The 23,397-nt window shown below is 41.5% G+C and overlaps 1 protein-coding gene across 2 annotated transcripts in view; it reads left to right on the forward strand.

The window, feature by feature from the left end:
* The window catches only part of LOC121388714 (trafficking protein particle complex subunit 8-like), a 56,917-nt gene that overhangs the window by 18,583 nt on the left and 14,937 nt on the right, over window positions 1-23,397 (forward strand). For both annotated transcript variants that reach the window (XM_041520181.1, XM_041520182.1), the window contains 12 exons: window positions 5,339-5,637; window positions 6,729-6,838; window positions 7,804-7,954; window positions 8,793-8,896; window positions 9,308-9,413; window positions 10,932-11,063; window positions 12,009-12,080; window positions 15,263-15,415; window positions 16,534-16,654; window positions 17,089-17,283; window positions 19,812-19,960; window positions 22,473-22,547. In XM_041520181.1, coding sequence (XP_041376115.1) covers window positions 5,339-5,637; window positions 6,729-6,838; window positions 7,804-7,954; window positions 8,793-8,896; window positions 9,308-9,413; window positions 10,932-11,063; window positions 12,009-12,080; window positions 15,263-15,415; window positions 16,534-16,654; window positions 17,089-17,283; window positions 19,812-19,960; window positions 22,473-22,547 — 1,667 coding nt within the window. The remainder of the gene's footprint in view (window positions 1-5,338; window positions 5,638-6,728; window positions 6,839-7,803; window positions 7,955-8,792; window positions 8,897-9,307; window positions 9,414-10,931; window positions 11,064-12,008; window positions 12,081-15,262; window positions 15,416-16,533; window positions 16,655-17,088; window positions 17,284-19,811; window positions 19,961-22,472; window positions 22,548-23,397) is intronic.

Below are 23,397 nucleotides of genomic sequence, written 5' to 3' on the forward strand. Positions count from 1 at the left end.
ACAGTGTCCTCCATGATGGAGGTAACCATAGAGACCAGCCTGGAGGCCACCGAGACCAAGGTGTCAGGTAATTTACTTACAGTGTCCTCCATCATGGAGGTAACCATAGAGACCGGCCTGGAGGCCACCGAGACCAAGGTGTCAGGTAATTTACTTACAGTGTCCTCCATCATGGAGGTAACCATAGAGACCGGCTTGGAGGCCACCGAGACCAAGGTGTCAGGTAATTTACTTACTGTGTCCTCCATCATGGAGGTAACTATAGAGACCGGCTTGGAGGCCACCGAGACCAAGGTGTCAGGTAATTTACTTACAGTGTCCTCCATCATGGAGGTAACCATAGAGACCGGCTTGGAGGCCACCGAGACCAAGGTGTCAGGAAATTTACTTTGGTTACCTCCATCATGGAGGTAACCATAGAGACCAGCCTGGAGGCCACCGAGACCAAGGTGTCAGGTAATTTACTTACAGTGTCCTCAATCATGGAGGGCTCAATAGAGACCGGCCTGGAGGCCACCGAGACCAAGGTGTCAGGTAATTTAGTGTCCTCCATCATGGAGGTAACCATAGAGACTGGCCTGGAGGCCACCGAGACCAAGGTGTCAGGTAATTTAGTGTCCTCCATCATGGAGGTAACCATAGAGACCGGCCTGGAGGCCACCGAGACCAAGGTGTCAGGTAATTTACTTACAGTGTCCTCAATCATGGAGGGCTCAATAGAGACCGGCCTGGAGGCCACCGAGACCAAGGTGTCAGGTAATTTACTAACAGTGTCCTCCATCATAGATTTGGTAACCATAGAGACCGGCTTGGAGGCCACCGAGACCAAGGTGTCAGGTAATTTACTAACAGTGTCCTCCATCATAGAGGTAACCATAGAGACCGGCCTGGAGGCCACCGAGACCAAGGTGTCAGGTAATTTACTTACAGTGTCCTCAATCATGGAGGGCTCAATAGAGACCGGCCTGGAGGCCACCGAGACCAAGGTGTCAGGTAATTTACTAACAGTGTCCTCCATCATGGAGGGCTCAATAGAGACCGGCCTGGAGGCCACCGAGATCAAGGTGTCAGGTAATTTACTTAAAGTGTCCTCCATCATGGAGGTAACCATAGAGACTGGCCTGGAGGCCACCGAGACCAAGGTGTCAGGTAATTTACTAACAGTGTCCTCCATCATGGAGGGCTCAATAGAGACCGGCCTGGAGGCCACCGAGACCAAGGTGTCAGGTAATTTACTAACAGTGTCCTCCATCATGGAGGGCTCAATAGAGACTGGCCTGGAGGCCACCGAGACCAAGGTGTCAGGTAATTTACTAACAGTGTCCTCCATCATGGAGGGCTCAATAGAGACCGGCCTGGAGGCCACCGAGACCAAGGTGTCAGGTAATTTACTTACTGTGTCCTCCATCATAGAGGGCTCAATAGAGACCGGCCTGGAGGCCACCGAGACCAAGGTGTCAGGTAATTTAGTGTCCTCCATCATGGAGGTAACCATAGAGACTGGCCTGGAGGCCACCGAGACCAAGGTGTCAGGTAATTTAGTGTCCTCCATCATGGAGGTAACCATAGAGACCGGCCTGGAGGCCACCGAGACCAAGGTGTCAGGTAATTTACTTACAGTGTCCTCAATCATGGAGGGCTCAATAGAGACCGGCCTGGAGGCCACCGAGACCAAGGTGTCAGGTAATTTACTAACAGTGTCCTCCATCATAGAGGTAACCATAGAGACCGGCTTGGAGGCCACCGAGACCAAGGTGTCAGGTAATTTACTAACAGTGTCCTCCATCATAGAGGTAACTATAGAGACCGGCCTGGAGGCCACCGAGACCAAGGTGTCAGGTAATTTACTTACAGTGTCCTCAATCATGGAGGGCTCAATAGAGACCGGCCTGGAGGCCACCGAGACCAAGGTGTCAGGTAATTTACTAACCGTGTCCTCCATCATGGAGGTAACCATAGAGACCGGCTTGGAGGCCACCGAGACCAAGGTGTCAGGTAATTTACTTTGGTTACCTCCATCATGGAGGTAACCATAGAGACCAGCCTGGAGGCTACCGAGACCAAGGTGTCAGGTAATTTACTTACAGTGTCCTCAATCATGGAGGGCTCAATAGAGACCGGCCTGGAGGCCACCGAGACCAAGGTGTCAGGTAATTTACTAACAGTGTCCTCCATCATAGAGGTAACCATAGAGACCGGCTTGGAGGCCACCGAGACCAAGGTGTCAGGTAATTTACTAACAGTGTCCTCCATCATAGAGGTAACCATAGAGACCGGCCTGGAGGCCACCGATACCAAGGTGTCAGGTAATTTACTTACAGTGTCCTCAATCATGGAGGGCTCAATAGAGACCGGCCTGGAGGCCACCGAGACCAAGGTGTCAGGTAATTTACTAACAGTGTCCTCCATCATGGAGGTAACCATAGAGACCGGCTTGGAGGCCACCGAGACCAAGGTGTCAGGAAATTTACTTTGGTTACCTCCATCATGGAGGTAACCATAGAGACCAGCATGGAGGCCACCGAGACCAAGGTGTCAGGTAATTTACTTACAGTGTCCTCAATCATGGAGGTAACCATAGAGACCGGCCTGGAGGCCACCGAGACCAAGGTGTCAGGTAATTTACTAACAGTGTCCTCCATCATGGAGGTAACTATAGAGACTGGCCTGGAGGCCACCGAGACCAAGGTGTCAGGTAATTTACTAACAGTGTCCTCCATCATGGAGGGCTCAATAGAGACCGGCCTGGAGGCCACCGAGACCAAGGTGTCAGGTAATTTACTTACAGTGTCCTCAATCATGGAGGGCTCAATAGAGACCGGCCTGGAGGCCACCGAGACCAAGGTGTCAGGTAATTTAGTGTCCTCCATCATGGAGGTAACCATAGAGACTGGCCTGGAGGCCACCGAGACCAAGGTGTCAGGTAATTTAGTGTCCTCCATCATGGAGGTAACCATAGAGACCGGCCTGGAGGCCACCGAGACCAAGGTGTCAGGTAATTTACTTACAGTGTCCTCAATCATGGAGGGCTCAATAGAGACCGGCCTGGAGGCCACCGAGACCAAGGTGTCAGGTAATTTACTAACAGTGTCCTCCATCATAGAGGTAACCATAGAGACCGGCTTGGAGGCCACCGAGACCAAGGTGTCAGGTAATTTACTAACAGTGTCCTCCATCATAGAGGTAACTATAGAGACCGGCCTGGAGGCCACCGAGACCAAGGTGTCAGGTAATTTACTTACAGTGTCCTCAATCATGGAGGGCTCAATAGAGACCGGCCTGGAGGCCACCGAGACCAAGGTGTCAGGTAATTTACTAACCGTGTCCTCCATCATGGAGGTAACCATAGAGACCGGCTTGGAGGCCACCGAGACCAAGGTGTCAGGTAATTTACTTTGTTACCTCCATCATGGAGGTAACCATAGAGACCAGCCTGGAGGCTACCGAGACCAAGGTGTCAGGTAATTTACTTACAGTGTCCTCAATCATGGAGGGCTCAATAGAGACCGGCCTGGAGGCCACCGAGACCAAGGTGTCAGGTAATTTACTAACAGTGTCCTCCATCATAGAGGTAACCATAGAGACCGGCTTGGAGGCCACCGAGACCAAGGTGTCAGGTAATTTACTAACAGTGTCCTCCATCATAGAGGTAACCATAGAGACCGGCCTGGAGGCCACCGATACCAAGGTGTCAGGTAATTTACTTACAGTGTCCTCAATCATGGAGGGCTCAATAGAGACCGGCCTGGAGGCCACCGAGACCAAGGTGTCAGGTAATTTACTAACAGTGTCCTCCATCATGGAGGTAACCATAGAGACCGGCTTGGAGGCCACCGAGACCAAGGTGTCAGGAAATTTACTTTGGTTACCTCCATCATGGAGGTAACCATAGAGACCAGCATGGAGGCCACCGAGACCAAGGTGTCAGGTAATTTACTTACAGTGTCCTCAATCATGGAGGTAACCATAGAGACCGGCCTGGAGGCCACCGAGACCAAGGTGTCAGGTAATTTACTAACAGTGTCCTCCATCATGGAGGTAACTATAGAGACTGGCCTGGAGGCCACCGAGACCAAGGTGTCAGGTAATTTACTAACAGTGTCCTCCATCATGGAGGGCTCAATAGAGACCGGCCTGGAGGCCACCGAGACCAAGGTGTCAGGTAATTTACTAACAGTGTCCTCCATCATGGAGGGCTCAATAGAGACCGGCCTGGAGGCCACCGAGACCAAGGTGTCAGGTAATTTACTAACAGTGTCCTCCATCATGGAGGGCTCAATAGAGACCGGCCTGGAGGCCACCGAGACCAAGGTGTCAGGTAATTTACTAACAGTGTCCTCCATCATGGAGGGCTCAATAGAGACCGGCCTGGAGGCCACCGAGACCAAGGTGTCAGGTAATTTACTTACTGTGTCCTCCATCATAGAGGTAACCATAGAGACCGGCCTGGAGGCCACCGAGACCAAGGTGTCAGGTAATTTAGTGTCCTCCATCATGGAGGTAACCATAGAGACTGGCCTGGAGGCCACCGAGACCAAGGTGTCAGGTAATTTAGTGTCCTCCATCATGGAGGTAACCATAGAGACTGTCCTGGAGGCCACCGAGACCAAGGTGTCAGGTAATTTACTTACAGTGTCCTCCATCATGGAGGTAACCATAGAGACCGGCCTGGAGGCCACCGAGACCAAGGTGTCAGGTAATTTAGTGTCCTCCATCATGGAGGTAACCATAGAGACCGGCCTGGAGGCCACCGAGACCAAGGTGTCAGGTAATTTAGTGTCCTCCATCATGGAGGTAACCATAGAGACTGGCCTGGAGGCCACCGAGACCAAGGTGTCAGGTAATTTAGTGTCCTCCATCATGGAGGTAACCATAGAGACTGGCCTGGAGGCCACCGAGACCAAGGTGTCAGGTAATTTAGTGTCCTCCATCATGGAGGTAACCATAGAGACCGGCTTGGAGGCCACCAAGACCAAGGTGTCGGGTAATTTAATTATTTGTTACAGTGTCTTTTATCAGAGGCATTTTTTGGCCCCGTGGTAAATGCTAGCTTGATGTGCAGTTGGTCTAGGATCGACTGGTATATCAAGGCCATGGTACATGTATGTGCTATCCTGTTTGTGGGATGGTACATATAAAAGATCCCTTGAGTTGCTACTCATGGAAAAATATAGCGGGTTTTTGCTCTAAGACCTGTCAGAATTACCAAATGTTTAACATCCAATAGCCGATGATTAATAAATCATTGTGCTCTAGTGGTGTCAGTAAACAACAAAAAAACTCATTTGATTATGACTGAAATAGTAAGTGGTAATTTATTAAATGTTTTTTATTGCAGAAAGTACGTCTACCAGTGACCTGATGATGGACCATCCCCTTGCATTCACCGCACCTGTAAGTCTCCACGAGGATGCTGATGTGTGTCGCGAGGGGGACGGGACAGCCGCAGCTAACGGCTACCAGGACTCAAAATCCAGCCTCTCGCCGTCAGAGCTGCGCGAGAAGGCCAAGCTGCGAGCCCATGGCATTTGTTTGACGTCCAGCGACATGGACAGGCTGAAGATATTCATGCACGAGTTCGTCGTCCGGGCCCTGATTCCATGGGCCGAACACCAGATGAGAATTTTTAATGACCAGGTGAGAGCAGCTGTGTCATCATTGTCTTGACTAAATCCTGATGGGTGGGGCGTTACTCACACACTCTCACTCTCTCTCTCTCGCTCTCTCTCTCTCTCTCTCTCTCTCTCTCTCTCTCTCTCTCTCTCTCTCTCTCTCTCTCTCTCTCTCTCTCTCTCTCTCTCTCTCTCTCTCCCCCCTCCCTCCCTCCCTCCCTCCCCATCTCTCCATCTCTCTCTCCATCTCTCTCTCTCTCTCTCTCTCTCTCTCTCTCTCTCTCTCTCTCTCTCTCTCTCCCTCCCCATCTCTCTCCATCTCTCTCTCTCTCTCTCTCTCTCTCTCTCTCTCTCTCTCTCTCTCTCTCTCTCTCTCTCTGTCTCTGTCTCTCTCTCTCTCTCAATCTCCGAAGTGTCCTGAGGTGTCCTGAAATATTCCTTTCCTTTTATTTACACTGAGATTATTTATCTCACAACTTAACTACCTATGGGGTTTTTTGTGGACGAATAATGTTGGTTTCATAGTGGAATGGAATTTTGTCCACATATACTCCAGTAGTTCGATTTTGTCCACAGACACTCCAGTAGTTATGCGGCCATTTTATGACATTGTTAGAATATCTCTTAGTCTCTGATTAGTACAGGGAAAGGGATGTAGCTCAAGCGGTAACCTGTCGGCCTGTGAATCGGTCGGTCATCGGATCGATCCTTCTCAGTAGACCTGTTTGCAGTTTGGGCTATTTTCCGCTCCAACCAGTGGTTCACAACTGATTCATCAAAGGCCGTGGTATGTGCTGTCCTGTCTGTGGGAAGGAAAGTGCATATAAAAGACCCCTTGCTGCTTATCGGAAAGAGTAGCCTATATGACGGCAGCAAGTTTCCTCTAAAAACAATATGTTAGAATGACCTATGTTTGACGTCCAATAGCCAATGATAAGATAAAAATCAACGTGCTCTAGAGGCGTCGTTAAATAAAACAGACTTTATTGATTAGTACAGAGTCTGAGGTATAATTTTTAGTTTTGACATTTTGGTTATTGTATTTAGTACAGTGTGACCTCTAATAAAGGTCTTTTTTGTAATGTCTTTTATGACTGATTTGACATTTCTTTTTAGTTGACGTCAAGAAAAGGCCTTCACCGGTCGTTCTTCAGTGCCACAAAGAAATGGTTTGGAAGTAACAAGCCGGCTGGTCCTGTCCAGGCAAACCAGAACACATCGGTCGTGTGAGTAGATCAATTAATGTGAATTACAACATCACGCAATATATAGTTACAGTCTTTATTACCCACATAGTTCAAGATATACAGGGAAATATGACCAGTATGACACACATGTCATAATGATTTCACATGGGAGCGACGTCATAACATAATATGGCTTCCCCAGTCTTAGCTCTGTGTAAGCGCTTGTACCAAAATGGTATCATTTCGACGTCTCCTTCTAGTTTTGTTTGAAACATTTTGACATGGTCCTTGTTATTTATAAAAATAATATTATGGATAATGTGGGTAATAAAGAAATTATTACACTCGTGTGTGTGTCATACTGATTTTATACAATTCACGTCAGGATTCATGTATTACCCTCACTCTCACTCGGGCAATACAAGAAATAAAAAATTATCATGTTCAATTTTGAAATATCACCAAGGAATATTATTCATCTCAAAATTAATTAAGTACCACCTGAATTATATTTCAGTCAAAAACACACCTAGAAGTAATTTTTTTGTTTTTTTAATTGTCCCCAGAGCAGGACAACAGTTTAAGAAAAACAAGTAAAAATAAGCATTCCGGGAGTACTGCTAAAGCAATACATATACCCTACCAGTCCCAACAAATTGCCATGGTTGGGGTGCGTTGCAGCTCCATAGTTAATTACCAGTTTCATGAATATTTACAATTTCTGTCTTTTTCCCTAAAATGCATTAAATACTGATTTATCGACAGGGTTACTTTGCTGTCAATCTTTTTTCAATATCCCCTGTATACACAGAACATTAATTTCAGTGGTTTGTATCAACGAAGTGTCCACAATTACTTGCGAAGTAGAAGCAACGCGGTCAAAACTAAGTGGTGGTTAATTAATTCCAGGTGTATATGAATGCATATGCAATATATATGGCGTAACTTTTGCAAGGGATATTTTGAAAAACGTGTGTCAAGTAAAGTATGTGTTGTGTTTTCAGCTACACATCGGAGGCCCCCGAGCTACAGCTACGTCGCCTTGCCGACCTGGCCTTCCTGTTCCAGATGTATGACTTCGCGTACCACACGTACCACACCGCCAAGAGAGACTTCAATAACGACCACGCCTGGCTGCACTTCGCCGGAGCTCTCGTAATATATTAATATAGAATTTCTTTTTATTATTATTATTAGTTGCCTACCGGTCCAACCGGAGAGGACTAAAGTTTCAAATCTGTCCATCTGTCTGTTCCACACATAGTTTTCTGGATTGATTTTTTTTTGACGTGTCAAGATATTAAACTGAAAAAATTTGTGTGTAGCATTATTATGTTCTGTTACAAATCAAGTTTGACTTTAATGGTGATTTATCCATTTGTCACAGAGTTATGGCCCTTGAATTTAGAATTACAGAAATTTGTTGGGACTGGTAGGGTATATGTATTGCTTTAGCAGTACTCCCGAAATGCTTATTTTTACTTGTTTTTCTTAAACTGTTGATGGGCTGTTCATTATTAGAACGGTATTATGCTTTCAGGATTTAAATAAATTTGTCTGCGTTAGGTGAGCAGTTTATGGCATTATGTCAGATCTATGATGTGAAAACCATGTCCATCAAAATACATGAGTTACTGTTGAAATAGTAACAGCAAATCCAGTATGGATACAGGTGAAATATGTATAAATACTGTAATTATAGTAGTATTTGTTGACTACAGATAGTTAATAGTGTCACAATACATTCATATACCCAACTGTTATGTCCACATATAACTAGCTGTTGCAAAAGGCACTGTGTATGACAATTAAGGAGTCCATTAAAAACAGGTTTCACTATGCAATTAATAGTGAAAAAACAAACCAAAGCACCAAATCTCTTCTGTAACCAAAAAATTGTTTTTAAACATGTACATGTAGGATTGTTATATCGGTTATGAAAGAAAACCATGATGAATGACCAGTTTTACGTTTGTGATTGTGCTACTTTCAGGAGATGGCCAGTGTCTCTATCTTCATGTTGGGTAGTGCCAGTCAGCGCCAGTACCCACACCACTACATGGAGTCGGCCATCACAACATACCTGACGTCTTGCAGGTAAATCTGTCTTAAACACACAGCTAATCAGTTTGGTTTGTTATAGAAACAAAAATACTCTATATTTATTTATATTGGGTAGAGATCATTATTTCCATCTTCATTCACTTCTTAGTTATAGTCCAGGGCTCTGTTCCATGAAGTGAATGTAGTACTAAGATCACCTTAAGTGCATACAGTAGTTATACAGTTATGGTTATCTTAGCGCCAAGGTCGTTTTGTGGAACGGGGCCCAGGACCCCGATTCAAGAAGCGATCTTAACACCAAGATCATCTTAAGTACATAATTACTGTATACACTTAAGGTCATCTTAGTGCTAAGATGGTTTAGTGGAAAGGAGCCCAGATCTTGTTGCAATGGAATTTAGTTTTTCTATTTGTTTTACATTACTTTGTGACGATGTTTTTCAGGAATATTCAGTACGCGACGAGAGCGACGCTGGTCAGCACGGAGGCTCTCAAATGTCGAGGGATGTTCCACGAGGCGGCCATGCAGTTCCTCAAGATGACCAGCGAGGTATGGTTTACAGTATCGCTAGCTTAGGGGCCGTCCATAATTTTCAACATTTTCACGAGCATACAAACCGTACGCGGGGAGTGGATTAAAGGGGCCAGCGTACACTTTTTTCGAAAATGTAAAATGTCGATAACATTTTTCATTTGGGGATGTACACTTTTGGTGAGGAGAGGGGGTTGGTCAAAAGTGTACGGTTTTTACGCTCGTGAAAATGTTGAAAATTATGGACGGCCCCTTAAACCTGGGCTTGAATTTTACCACGACAAGTGTTGTGATTGTTCTCTTTACTTGGTCCAAACATCCTCAAGATGACCAGCGAGGTATGGCTTACAGTATCACTAGCTTAAACCTGGGCTTGAATTTTACCATATCAGGTGCTGTGGTTGTCCTCTTTACTTGGTCCAAACATCTTGAAGATGACCAGTGAGGTATGGCTTACAGTATCGTTATCTTAAACCAGGGGTTGAAATTTACCATGGCAAGTGTTGTGGTTGCTCTCCTTACTAAGATCTTGAAGATGACCAGTGAGGTATGGTTTACAGTATTGCTATCTTAAACCAGGGGTTGAATTTTATCATGGCAATGATGGAAAGTGTCATGTTTGCTCTCCTTACTTGGAGGTGTGCTCCAAAAATCGGATGCTATGGTGTTCTACCTGGTTTGCCACTGTGTCCTTTCAAGACGTTCCATGTACATGTATATATAGTAAAATTATCATTGGTATATGATAAAAGGTATCCATGTCTAATAAACTGCATAGGCTAGAGCAGAAGGCACCATGATGGTGATACAATTTTTGTCTGAGAAAACTTGCTCTTATTTCTGTTATTAAACTAAAGGAAACTCTTGCTATTTTCCCCTACTTGATAGAAAATAATTTGCTTTGGTGCTCTTATTTCTGTTATTAAACTAAAGGAAACTCTTGCTGTTTTCCCTTCCAAAATAAAATTCGACCCCTAGTAAACACAGAGTAATGAGATTGTCTTGCAAACATTATAGTACAAGAAAAATTAATATTCATAATGTGTCCAGTTTTCACAGATTGTAAATGTGTAAACTCTATAAATTACAAATTAATGTCTGAGGCCTGATGAGTCGATCATGATGCGTAATTCTACTAAAAACTGACCACATAGTTGTTTTTTTAGTTGATGCAAAACATTGGCCACCTGCATAGTTGTGTCATTAAACAAAATTTGATAATGTTATTGAATCAGGAATCAAAAGTTGAACCATCAACAAGAAAGCAGGCCTCAATTATTGTGTATTTTTCTTTTTAACTTAACCTGTCTTCAACAAATGGCATATTGCCCCAATGTAAGAAGACTGAATATCCCAACAGCCAATGGGATGGCTTAAAATCTTCCAATTAGTACTGTTTCCTGTTCCAGTTACATGACTTGAGCTTCCTTCTTTCTCATTCGCTGATATAGTCCGGACATCTATTCTTTACTCTTGTTAAATCTAAGCCATCGTATTTTTCCTGTTGTTTTAGTCGAGTGTTTTTACTGTTTTCAGGACACTGATTTGGTGAGTGCGTTATTTCTGGAGCAGGCTGCTCACTGCTATATCAACATGAAGTCTCCTATGGTGAGGAAGTACGCATTTCACATGATTCTTGCTGGACACCGCTTCAACAAGTCCGGTCAGGTGAGACGGGTGTAACGGGTGGGAATTCTCCTCCAGTCAGCTCTTTTCTTCTCATGGAACATTGTTTTTCATCGCATTTTAATCGTCCTTTTCTCCAAAATGTGTCAGATGGCACAGATTTTAACCTAGTATTGCCAGAATTTCCAGGACCCCTCTAGATATCCTCTTTTTTACAGTTCACCAATTCCCACCCGTGGTGTAAAAATAATAAAGTGACTAACAAGCTTGCGACCAGTGTGTTTTTATGTAGATACTTTGCTATATTTACACCATTTCATCATATACATGGAGTGGGGGCGAACTGATTAGTGGTGGACTGGCTTGGGGATAAAATGTCTGGTACCCACGTTAAATTAACTGGATACTGTTGTTCATTATGCTTACATTACTGTTAGAGTAACAAATCTATGGGTGCAAGTGTAAAGTTTAAAATCTTTTTAAAACTGAAGATAATTGTACTAAAAATTGTCTTCATTTGTGTACAGAAAAGAACTAGGATTTAAAGAATAATCTGTATGACTGGTATGACTTCAAAAAGAATGAATGAATGAATGAATGAATGAATGAATGAATGTTTAACGACAACCCAGCACAAATATACACATTGGCTGTTGAGTGGCAGACAGAGGTAACTTGGTTTTAAAAAGTTAATACATTGTTTGGTAATTTATGAGTGTGGTAAAACAACAATCACATGAAATAATGGGGGGAAAAATCTCAAACATCCAAGTAATGGACTTAATATCAGTAATGATAAATGTTTCCAAAATGAGACCACTTTGCATGCATTTGTAATAAATGATAACGTGGCTGGCTGGAAGAAATTTCTTGGAGCCCTCCATACTAGCAGCAGTACATTCTTGTTTCAGTAAAAAGAAAGCTATTTTCACTTTCATTTTGGTGTTTAATTGAAGCTTTTAAAAAAAATTATGATTTTGTTTTTAGAGAAAACATTCCTTGAGAGCATATTCCCAAGCTTTGCAAATATTCAAAGGAAAACAATGGAAGCTATCCGAGGTAAGTCTGCATAATTCTCTGCTAATAATAGCTCAATGGTTAATAAAAGTTAAAGTTTGTTTTGTTTAACGACACCACTAGAGCACATTGGTTTGTTAATCATCGGCTGTTTGATGTCAAACATTTTTGTAATTTTGACATATAGTCTTAGAGAGGAAACCCACATGAGATCTTTTATAGGCACCATCCCACAGACAGGATAGCACATATCATGGCCTTTGATATGGCTGGAATGAGAAATAGCCCAATGAGCCCACTGATAGGGATCGATCTTAGACTGACCGCACACCAGGCAAGCGCTTTACCACTGGGCTACGTCCCACGCCAAATGGTTAAACTTACCTATGTGTCCTGAAGAACTATAAACACATAATGTTATTTTTAGTACATCATTTGTGTCTATGAAATATTTAACTTGCACATTTTAATCTTATGACATTAGCTTGCATGCCTTATTTAAGGATTGTCTTTATTTCTTTTACGTTCATCGGTGTATGAACAGAAAACATCATTCACAAATTGTATGAATTGGCGAAGCCATTCATGCATAAGTTTGCTGATAATTTTGTTTGTTCACACCCAGATGAACGTAAAAGAAGTAACAGAAAATCCTTATAAGTCAATTAGAAGTTCATTTACTAATAATGACACTAAAAGTTCGTATTTTATTTTAAATTATTTTTTGTTTTTTAATAGTAACAATCAATAAGACAAAAGTACCAATACAAAATCACATCATCAGGTATGAAAAGAAAAAGAAAGAAATGTTTTATTTAATGATGCACACAACACATTTTATTTACGGTCATATGGCGTCAGACATACGGTTAAGGACTACATAGATATTGAGACAGAAAACCCGCTGTCAACTCTTTATGAGCTACTCTTTTCGATTAGCAGCAAGGGTTCTTTTATATGCACCATCCCACAGACAGGATAGTACATACCACGGCCTTTGATATACCAGTCGTGGTGCACTGGCTGGAATGAGAAATAGCCCAATGGGCCCACTGATGGGGATCGATCCCACACTGACCACGCATCGAGCGACAACATTATTTTTATGTTCTTCGAGAAATGAGCCAACTCACCTTGCTGTGGCTGGACCAATGAGATGATGTTAAATTGTGATGAAAGTAACAGAAATTTAATTATAATGTATACAAATATATGCAAACTGAGTGTCTTTTTGGCATTTTTTAATGAATGTTTCACTCCACAGTTGTGCACTCAGTGTCGGAGATTTAAAATTTTGGGCAGTATCCCAGTTAGATACTAACATTTCAAAATCTGGTATCCCACCTGAGAATTTAGTATCCCACTTAAATGAAATTCATAAATAACATCGTTACAAACTTGGGATGACACTTCTCATTCCTAGTCTATTGCTACGCTGCAAATAAAATCGCGGAATTCGTGAAATTCGCAATCAACGGAATCGGCAAAAAGATTTGCTGCATCTATTTTTGAGTAATACTAACATAAATTAATATTTAGCAGTAATCTATAAGTGTGTCTAACATTACTAATGATAAACCTACCTGTATCAGTTTTCTGCAGATGTGGAATCAATATCTCAAATAAAATTTGAAGGGAGAAACAACAAAAACAATAGCGACCTGGCGGTATCCAGTCTATTGCTATGCCGCTATTGCTGCAACGTAGCATTACACTGGGTACAAGCTGGGGGAGATATTGTTACGGCATAGCATTAGACTGGGTACGAGCTCCAAAACACTGTTACTTAAAGGTAGGGTCAACTCAAACAAGAGCCTTATGTGTTGGAAAGATGCATACCCTGACCACCAACACATACTGACACTTTAACAAATGAAAAACGCGTAATTTTAGAGTTAATAAAAAAACATGATTATTCCTGCTAAATGGGGGCAGCCATTTTGTTTCGTTTTTGTGACGACCGGTAGTATAGCTTGGGACGAAGTGACGTCAGCTCCGTCCATCTCCTCTTAAGCACAGTGTAAACAAACGCATTAATTTACAACAAGGCGCTTCTCTTTCATTAAGCTGATTTGTAAAACAACATAAATGACTTGATAGTATAATAAACTATTTAACTAAATATATTTCAATTTGCATCAATAGAACGAATTGGAGTTATAGTATTTTTCTTTTTTAAAAAATCCAAAGAAAAAAAAAACATATTATTAGGCCTATTGCCAGTATTGGTAGGGTACGTTCGAGCAAAACGACCACTCACGATACCCAAGTGACACTTTTCTTTTCTTTGGGACGACGTAATTGGTCAGTTTTGTGAATTTAGATGGGAAAGTCTACTTAATCAAGGGTTTTACAGAATTACTTACAGTAATAAAGCAGGCGCCTGATAATGCCCATTGCGATTGGAGGGGTATCCGTGCGGTTACCACACAATACCCTGTGATCTTAATAAGAGGTACGTCTTTTTAGTGTGTCTAGACACAGCGTCTGGGGACCATCTAAATGTTCACCTGCCAATCAGGAACCACAGGTACAGGCCACGGAAAGAAAATACCAATTAAGCAAGAAAACACTCCGATTATTATTTCAGTACATGGATTAATTTATGTAAAACCATAATACAGTTATTTCAACACTTTGACAATGGTAGTTTATTTTGGATTGAAAAATAATATATAATTGTTGTTGGCTTACTGGGATGACTATTATTACAGAACATTGCGATGCATTCGCAAAAATCAGGTCTGTTTTGTTTCTTCAGTTCGAAGACTAATTCCTGACGTGACACGTTAGGTATTACGTAACAACCAGCTCGCCAGAGGGCGTATTCGTATTCACTGGGATGGTACAAAATGGCTGCGCCCATTATATATAATAGCCGTCACATTTAACCGTTTTATTAATTAACTATACGATTATACTTGTTGATATTAAGCAATAATGTGCATTATATATTGTTAAATATGTATACCAGGCCAAATGCCTTAACTGTCCTCTCCTTTAACTTCACCAGTAAATGACAACTTTCATTGTTTCAGTGAAAAATAAAAATGAAGGATTAAGAAAACCAACAACATTACATGTGTATATGGTATCCCGGTGGGATACTGGGTTATTGAAGTTTGGTATCCAAAATTAAATTCTGGTATGCCCGGGATATCGGAATACTGTTAATCTCGAACACTGGCACTGGGTGAACATGGGTTACGTTGTTTTAATTTCAGGATCATATACACTTCACTATCGGCCGGCAGTCTTTCAACCTGAAACAGCTGGAGAACGCAACATCGGCGTTCAAACATCTGCTGATGGGCGAGAGTAAACAGCCAGCTGCACAACAGGGGGCATACATCAGGGAGTACCTCTTTGTGTACAAGGTGAGGTCACTCTTCATGGGGGATGGGGACAGGGAGGGTATCATCAGGGAGTACCTCTTTGTATACAAGGTGAGATCACTCTTCATGGGGGAGGGGGAGGGTATCATCAGGGAGTACCTCTCTGTGTACAAGGTGAGGTCACTCTTCATGGGGGAGGGGGATGGGGAGGGTATTATCAGGGAGGACCTCTTTGTGTACAAGGTGAGGTCACTCTTCATGGGGGAGGGGGATGGGGAGGGTATCATCAGGGAGTACCTCTTTGTGTACAAGGTGAGGTCAGTCTTCATGGGGGGAGGGGAAGAGTATCATCAGGGAGTACCTATTTGCGTACAAGGTGAGTTCAGTCTTAATGGGCGAGACTAAACAGCCAGCCACACAACGGGGTGTACATCAGGGAGTACCTCTTTGTGTACAAGGTGAGGTCAGTCTTCATGGGGGAGGGGGAGGGTATCATCAGGGAGTACCTCTTTGTGTACAAGGTGAGCTCCCTCTTAATGGTGGGGGAGGGGGAGGGGGAGGGTATCATCATGGAGTACCTAGTAGCATACACGGTGAGCTTCAAGGTTAGTTCAGTCTTCATGGGGGAAGGGGATGGTATCATCAGGGAGTACTTCTTTGTGTACAAGGTGAGGTCAGTCTTCATGGGGGAAGGGGATGGTATCATCAGGGAGTACTTCTTTGTGTACAAGGTGAGGTCAGTCTTCATGGGGGAAGGGGATGGTATCATCAGGGAGTACTTCTTTGTGTACAAGGTGAGGTCAGTCTTCATGGGGGAAGGGGATGGTATCATCAGGGAGTACCTCTTTGTGTACAAGGTGAGGTCAGTCTTCATGGGGGAAGGGGATGGTATCATCAGGGAGTACTTCTTTGTGTACAAGGTGAGGTCAGTCTTCATGGGGGAAGGGGATGGTATCATCAGGGAGTACTTCTTTGTGTACAAGGTGAGGTCAGTCTTCATGGGGGAAGGGGATGGTATCATCAGGGAGTACTTCTTTGTGTACAAGGTAAGCTCACTCATAATGATGGGTTAAAGGTAGGTGAGGAGGTGGGGTACTACATGTATCATCAGCATACATGTAAGTTGCAGATAATTTTAATTTCCCTCTCTTCTCTTTCAGCAACAACTGGCTTTAGATGCTGGAGAAAGCTGTTCGTACGGAAGACTGCCAGAATTACCCATGCCAAATTTAGACGTGGGAGCTATTAAAGTGTTGTTAGGAGCACATTCCAGTAGACAAGGTGAGAGAGAGAGAGAGAGAGAGAGAGAGAGAGAGAGAGAGAGAGAGAGACAGAGAGAGAGAGACAGACAGACAGACAGACAGACAGACAGACAGAGACACACAGACAGACAGACAGACAATGAGGTTGGGAGGGGTGAGACGGAGAGAGAGAGAGAGTTGGGGGAGAGGGAGAAGGAGCGAATGTTTGTTTGTGTGTTTTTTGGTTTACTTAGTAGGTACTGAAGTTGTGAACAGTAAATTATCACAACTACCTAATGTTGGGCATAGGGTTTGATCATGATGGCAATATTAATGAGCCATGATTCATTGTGTGGTCTGGCAAGCCATTTTTCACTAAACATCTCCAAACTAATTTCACTAGTTCCTGCATTGCTGATTCGGTTTGTAATTTGTCTAATGAAGATTTGTTGTATTTTTAATTGTATGTTTCAGAAACGGTAAGAAAGACTCCCGCATCAGGTATCTGGTTTGATCACGACGAGGAACACAATTCTAAATGGCAGAGTCTAGAGGAGCGGCTAGTGTTGTCTGCTAACAATGGTGTCATGCCAGTGGCATTCCGGCCGACACTCAGGTGTTTTACTAACAAAACAGAGAACAAGTTCAGCCCAGCAACATTTGTTGGTGGTAAGTAAACAACGGACAGGAATTGAGAAATAATTAATAAGACAAATCGTTCACTGTATTTAAGTGTATTGTTCGTAGGTATGCAGTGTTCACTTAAGGGAAAAGGAGTGGTAGTGACAACTTAATGGGAAGAAAGTCAATTTAAATTATGAAGAAGTGGAGTAAACCCAGAAGGAATTATTTTTATTATTATTTAAGAAAAGTTTTTTTTTTATTTTTTATTCCACCACCCTCTTTCCTTTTACTCCTTTCAATTCCATCTCATTTCTTACCGATCTGTCAACTCCTATCTTTCAACTTCTTTCGCTGTCCACCTCCTCCTCCCAGTCCTTGTCTTTCCAGCTGCAACAAGTGCTTGTCTCTTGTGGCTGTTCATGCCACACACCTGTCAGTCCCCATCAGCTTTTAACTGTGGGCTTAGTCTGACCACTTTGGAGAGTTTACAGTAGTTACTTCTGGCATTGTTAAGAGGCACTTGTAACCACCGGAAGGAAATTTAGCACTATCTGGCCCTGTGCTTATAAAAGATTTAGAGCCTGGACACAAGACTCTATTGATCTAAGATTTAACACCGTGGGAATGTCATACCAGTTGTATCCATGTAGCAGCATGTCTAGGTTTTATGAACATGGGGCCCAGGTTTGAATGTTGAGGGGGATAAAAAGTTTTTTGTTTAACGACACCACTAGAGCACATTGATTTATTAATCATCGGCTATTGGATGTCAAACATATAGTCATTTTGACACAGTCATAGAGGGGAAATCTGTTACATTTTTCCATTAGTAGCAAGGGATCTTTTATATGTACAACCCCACAGACAGGATAGCACATACCACAGCCTTTGATATACCAGTCATGGTGCACTGGCTGTGACAAGGAATAGTCCAATGGGCCCACCAACGGGGATCGATCCCAGACCGACCGCACATCAAATGAGTGCTTTACCACTGGGCTACATCCCACCTATGAATGTTGAGAAAGACAAATGAAGTTTTGAGACTATAAAACTGATTAGAAAGTTGGAGAGAGTTCTAATGTGATCCTGAGTCCACCTTCAATCAAATGATATGCTATCAAACTGCACCTTAATTATCACCGTGCACCTTATTTATCACTGTGCACCTTAATTAGCACCCTGCTCCCCAATTTTAAAACCAATAATTATACAGGCAAACCATACCAAAGAGAGTTGTGTTTCAGTTAGAAAATTAATCTGGATGATCTGTTCTGCATGTTTCACAGTTTTAAAAATGATTGTTTTTTATTTCAGTAAAGTTTGTTTTGCTTAATGACACCACTAAAGCACATCGATATATTAATCATTGGCTATTGGATGTCAAACATTTGGTCATTCTTACTCGTAGTCAACAGAGGACACCTGCTACATTTCCTTAATGTAGCAAGGGATCTTTTATATGCACTTTCCCACAAACAGGAAAGCACATACCATGGCCTTTCACCAGTTGTGGTGCACTGGTTAGAACGAGACAAAAATTCAATCAGTTGAACAGCTAAATGCTGCCCCTTCTTATTTCAGAGCCTATAAGCGTGGATGTATTGTGTATTGTGGAGGTATAAATGAATCTGGATGATCTGTTCGGCATGTTTTGCAGTTTTAAAAACAATTATGTTTTCTATTTCAGAGCCTATAAGCGTGGATGTATTGTGTATTGTGGAGGTATAAATGAATCTGGATGATCTGTTCGGCATGTTTTGCAGTTTTAAAAACAATTATGTTTTCTATTTCAGAGCCTATAAGCGTGGATGTATTGTGTATTGTGGAGGTATAAATGAATCTGGATGATCTGTTCGGCATGTTTTGCAGTTTTAAAAACAATTATGTTTTCTATTTCAGAGCCTATAAGCGTGGATGTATTGTGTATTGTGGAGGTATAAATGAATCTGGATGATCTGTTCGGCATGTTTTGCAGTTTTAAAAACAATTATGTTTTCTATTTCAGAGCCTATAAGCGTGGATGTATTGTGTATTGTGGAGGTATAAATGAATCTGGATGATCTGTTCGGCATGTTTTGCAGTTTTAAAAACAATTATGTTTTCTATTTCAGAGCCTATAAGCGTGGATGTATTGTGTATTGTGGAGGTATAAATGAATCTGGATGATCTGTTTGGCATGTTTTGCAGTTTTAAAAACAATTATGTTTTCTATTTCAAGCGTGGATGTATTGTGTATTGTGGAGGTATAAATGAATCTGGATGATCTGTTTGGCATGTTTTGCAGTTTTAAAAACAATTATGTTTTCTATTTCAGAGCCTATAAGCATGGATGTATTGTGGAGGTATAAATGAATCTGGATGATCTGTTCGGCATGTTTTGCAGTTTTAAAAACAATTATGTTTTCTATTTCAGAGCCTATAAGCGTGGATGTATTGTATAAATGAATGTGTATTGTGGAGGTATAAATGAATAAGCGTGGATGATGATCTGTTGTGGAGGTATAAACGAATCTGGATGATCTGTTCGGCATGTTTTGCAGTTTTAAAAACAATTATGTTTTCTATTTCAGAGCCAATAATCGTGGAGGTTGAGGTGGAGAACCCACTGCTGGTGACGCTGGTGTTGTCCGACATCATGCTGCTGTGGTCGTTCCTCCCCGGTATCGCGGGAACCGACAAACCACAGCTCATATCCAACGAGGTGTCCACAGGCGTCAAGGTAACAAGTAGTAATATAGGGTGGGACGTAGCCCAGTGGTACAGCGCTCGCTCGCTGTGCGGTCGGTCTAGGATCGATCACCATCGGTGAGCCCATTGGGCTATTTCTTGTTCTAGCCAGTGCACCACAACTGGTATATCAAAGGCCGTGGTATGTACTACCCTGTCTGTTGGATGGTGCATATAAAAGATACCTTGCTGCTAATCGAAAAAAGTAGCTCATGAAGTGGTGACAGCGGGTTTCCTCTCTCAATATCTGTGTGGTCCTTAACCATATGTCTGATGCCATATAACTGTAAATAGAATGTTTTGAGTGTGTCGTTAAATAAAACATTTCTTTCTTTCAATTAGTAATATATAGAGGATTCATTAGATATAGAGGAAGGAAATGTTTTATTTAATGACACACTCAAAACATTTTATTTATGGTTATATGGCGTCAGACATATGGTTAAGGACCACACAGATATTGAGAGAGGAAACCCACTGTCGCCACTTTATGGGCTACTCTTTTCGATTAGCAGCAAGAGATCTTTTATATGCACCATCCCACAGACAGGATAGCACATACCACGGCCTTTGTTACACCAGTTGTGGAGCATTGGCTGGAACGACTATAGAGATATGGAGACAAATACCAATTAACTTGACTATGTTGATATTTTACATATTAAAAAACACTCGTGACGAATCCTCTGTATATGTGCTATTAATGTATAGAGGATTCGTCACAAGTGTTTTTTTTAATATGGACAATATCAAATGAGTCCACATTAATCGGTATTTATTAAAGCTCTGTTGAGACAAATACCAATTGACTAGACTAGGTTGCTATTTTACATATTAAAAAACACGAATACTGAATTCTATTTATCCTATAACACTTCTAAAATAACAAATGTATTTGATATTTAGTAAATATTAGTAAATTATAGTACTAAAGTCACATCCATCAGTAATATGCCGTCATCACAATTGACACAAATTAGTTTGACGTCATGTTAACTAAATCTTATGAAAATGTTAATTCTTAGGTATACAGGTCTTAATGGCTTGTAAACAAATGACCCATTGACAGCAACACATTATTACCTAGAGACCTTGCAAATATGCAATTACTGTTTAATTTGCACATCATGATTAACAGGGTTAATACACTACATTATCACATGGGTTTACGACATGGATATCATGGGTAAATTATAGGATAAATATATATATTATGTAGTTGACGCTGTAATAATTATTATGTCCTAATGCCACAGTGTGAGAAATAAAAACTGGTTTTGGCACCCTAGTTTTTAAACACTGCGGCATATTTTTTACTATTAGAGCCGTTTTTGATAACTAAAATCACACTTTACTTAGATGTTATTGTTTAGATTATCCATTTCCGTACATTCGAAATGTTTTTGGTCATCCTGATGTTTTTAATATCACAAAATGCATTTGTCATATTTTTAAAAATGCATGTGCATCTGAGAAGTAACAGTTATGGAGTCAAGTTTTAGTCTATTTTTAGAGGATATTTCACCATTTCAAAGTCACAGACTCATGTTTCACTCCATTGTAACTTTATCCAAATGTGTTACAGGTTTGTAAATTAACTAAACTTAGTGTGCATTTTCATAGGCTGAAACTAGGGTCTGTCCCTTCAATAATGCTCGTTAATTAAATTCAATTAACCAATATTGTTCATAATACACTGTGCAGGCCTCTGCATAGCAAGTGAATATTTTCTTGACCTCCTCGCATTAGTGATGTTCCAATGATAAAATAAAAATATTGATCTGTTGGACTCTACAGACTGACCCCGGTCGGACTGCTGGTGCTCCCTTGCACCTGCCAGTGCAGGCGGTCCCCCCTTGAACCTACCCCACTATTTCCTGCCCTGGACAGAGGAGCCAGCTGAGGCTGGCACCTCTGCCCATGACAGACATGCACTACAACAGCTTGCTTTGAATGTGCACGTTAAACACTCTGACCTGACCTGACCTGACCTGACTACAGATGTGATGATCCATTAAAAAATTATATAATCAAGTCTGTCTTTAAGTTCATGTAATTCTAACGAATTGTACTATCGAACGTTGATCAGTCAGAGGTAAATGTTTCAGCATCTGTTTGTCATTGTTTTGCTTCAAAGGAAATTAAGTTTCTACATTGGTGGAATGCTCACCTTGTTTTAGGTTTTTCACCTGGAATTACCAGGAAAACAGTGGATTTGTTTCCTGCTGTTTCCAAATGTGGTCGTGCTTAAAAATTATGAGACCATACTTAAAACATTAAACCATTTTCTGTATCCTAACCTATCAAGTAAGCAGTGTTATCAGATACATTATTATTGTGAAATAGAGGATAAATATAAATTGGTGAATGTACTGCATGTGGTATACATTGTAATGACTTCTATGTTGGTGAGATATCCTAAAGGTTAGTGAGTTTTTTGCTTAATCTTATTAGCCTTAGTATTTTTGTGTGTATATTTTAGTTTTCTTTGAATTTAATTGTAGAACAACCTGGCTGATGAAATTATCCAGACAACGGTCGTTAAGGAAGTTGTTTTAGAAGGACATCAGCGAAAACCAGTAAGTACTTTGCTTCTTTTTGTTTTTAAATCACAAAATAGCTTACAACTTCACTAAAACTTGTTTACTTTTATTGTCTGCTCTGATTAAAACATGTTAAAAATTACTCTCCTTTCATACTAACACCTGACTTCTGAACTTTAGTGCATTTTCCTAAAAAAAAAAATTTCTTTGTGTGTGCGAGGGTGGGATGTAACCCAGTGGTAAAGTGTTCGCTTGATGTGCGGTCAGTCTAGGATCGATCCCCGTCGGTGGATTCATTGGGCTATTTCTCGTTCCAGCCAATGCTCCACAACTGGTATAACAAAGGCCGTGGTATGTACTTTACTGTCTGTGGCATGTGCATATAAAAAGATCCCTTGCTGCTAATCGAAAAGAGTAGCCCATGAAGTGGTGTCAATAGGTTTCCTCTCTCAATATCTGTGTGGTCATTAACCATATGTCTGATGCCATATAACCTTAAATAAAATGTGTTGTGTGCATCGTTAAATAAAACATTTCCTTCCTTCCTTTCCTAATGTTTTTAATGATCTGGTCCAAACAGCCAGTTATTGAATAGAATCTTCCTTTGGGTCATTTGGGCCTAAACTCTGTAGATATGTATTGACAGGATAACAAATGCTGAACATCACTACTGATTATTAAGTCCAAACATTAAATTTATTTAACATTCTTTTCAAAAAGCTAGAGGCAATGCATGTTACAGTATAGTGTCGATGATTCATTTCATAAAACATCCTCTGTACCAGGTGTGCCCAATACCTACATGTTAAAATTCAGATTAGGCCATAATGAAAAAAATCCTACATTTTTATTCCTGTCTTCACTATTAGAATTTTTTTTTATTAAC

Source organism: Gigantopelta aegis, chromosome 14, assembly GCF_016097555.1.
Source record: "Gigantopelta aegis isolate Gae_Host chromosome 14, Gae_host_genome, whole genome shotgun sequence".
Taxonomy (NCBI): Eukaryota; Metazoa; Mollusca; class Gastropoda; order Neomphalida; family Peltospiridae; genus Gigantopelta; species Gigantopelta aegis.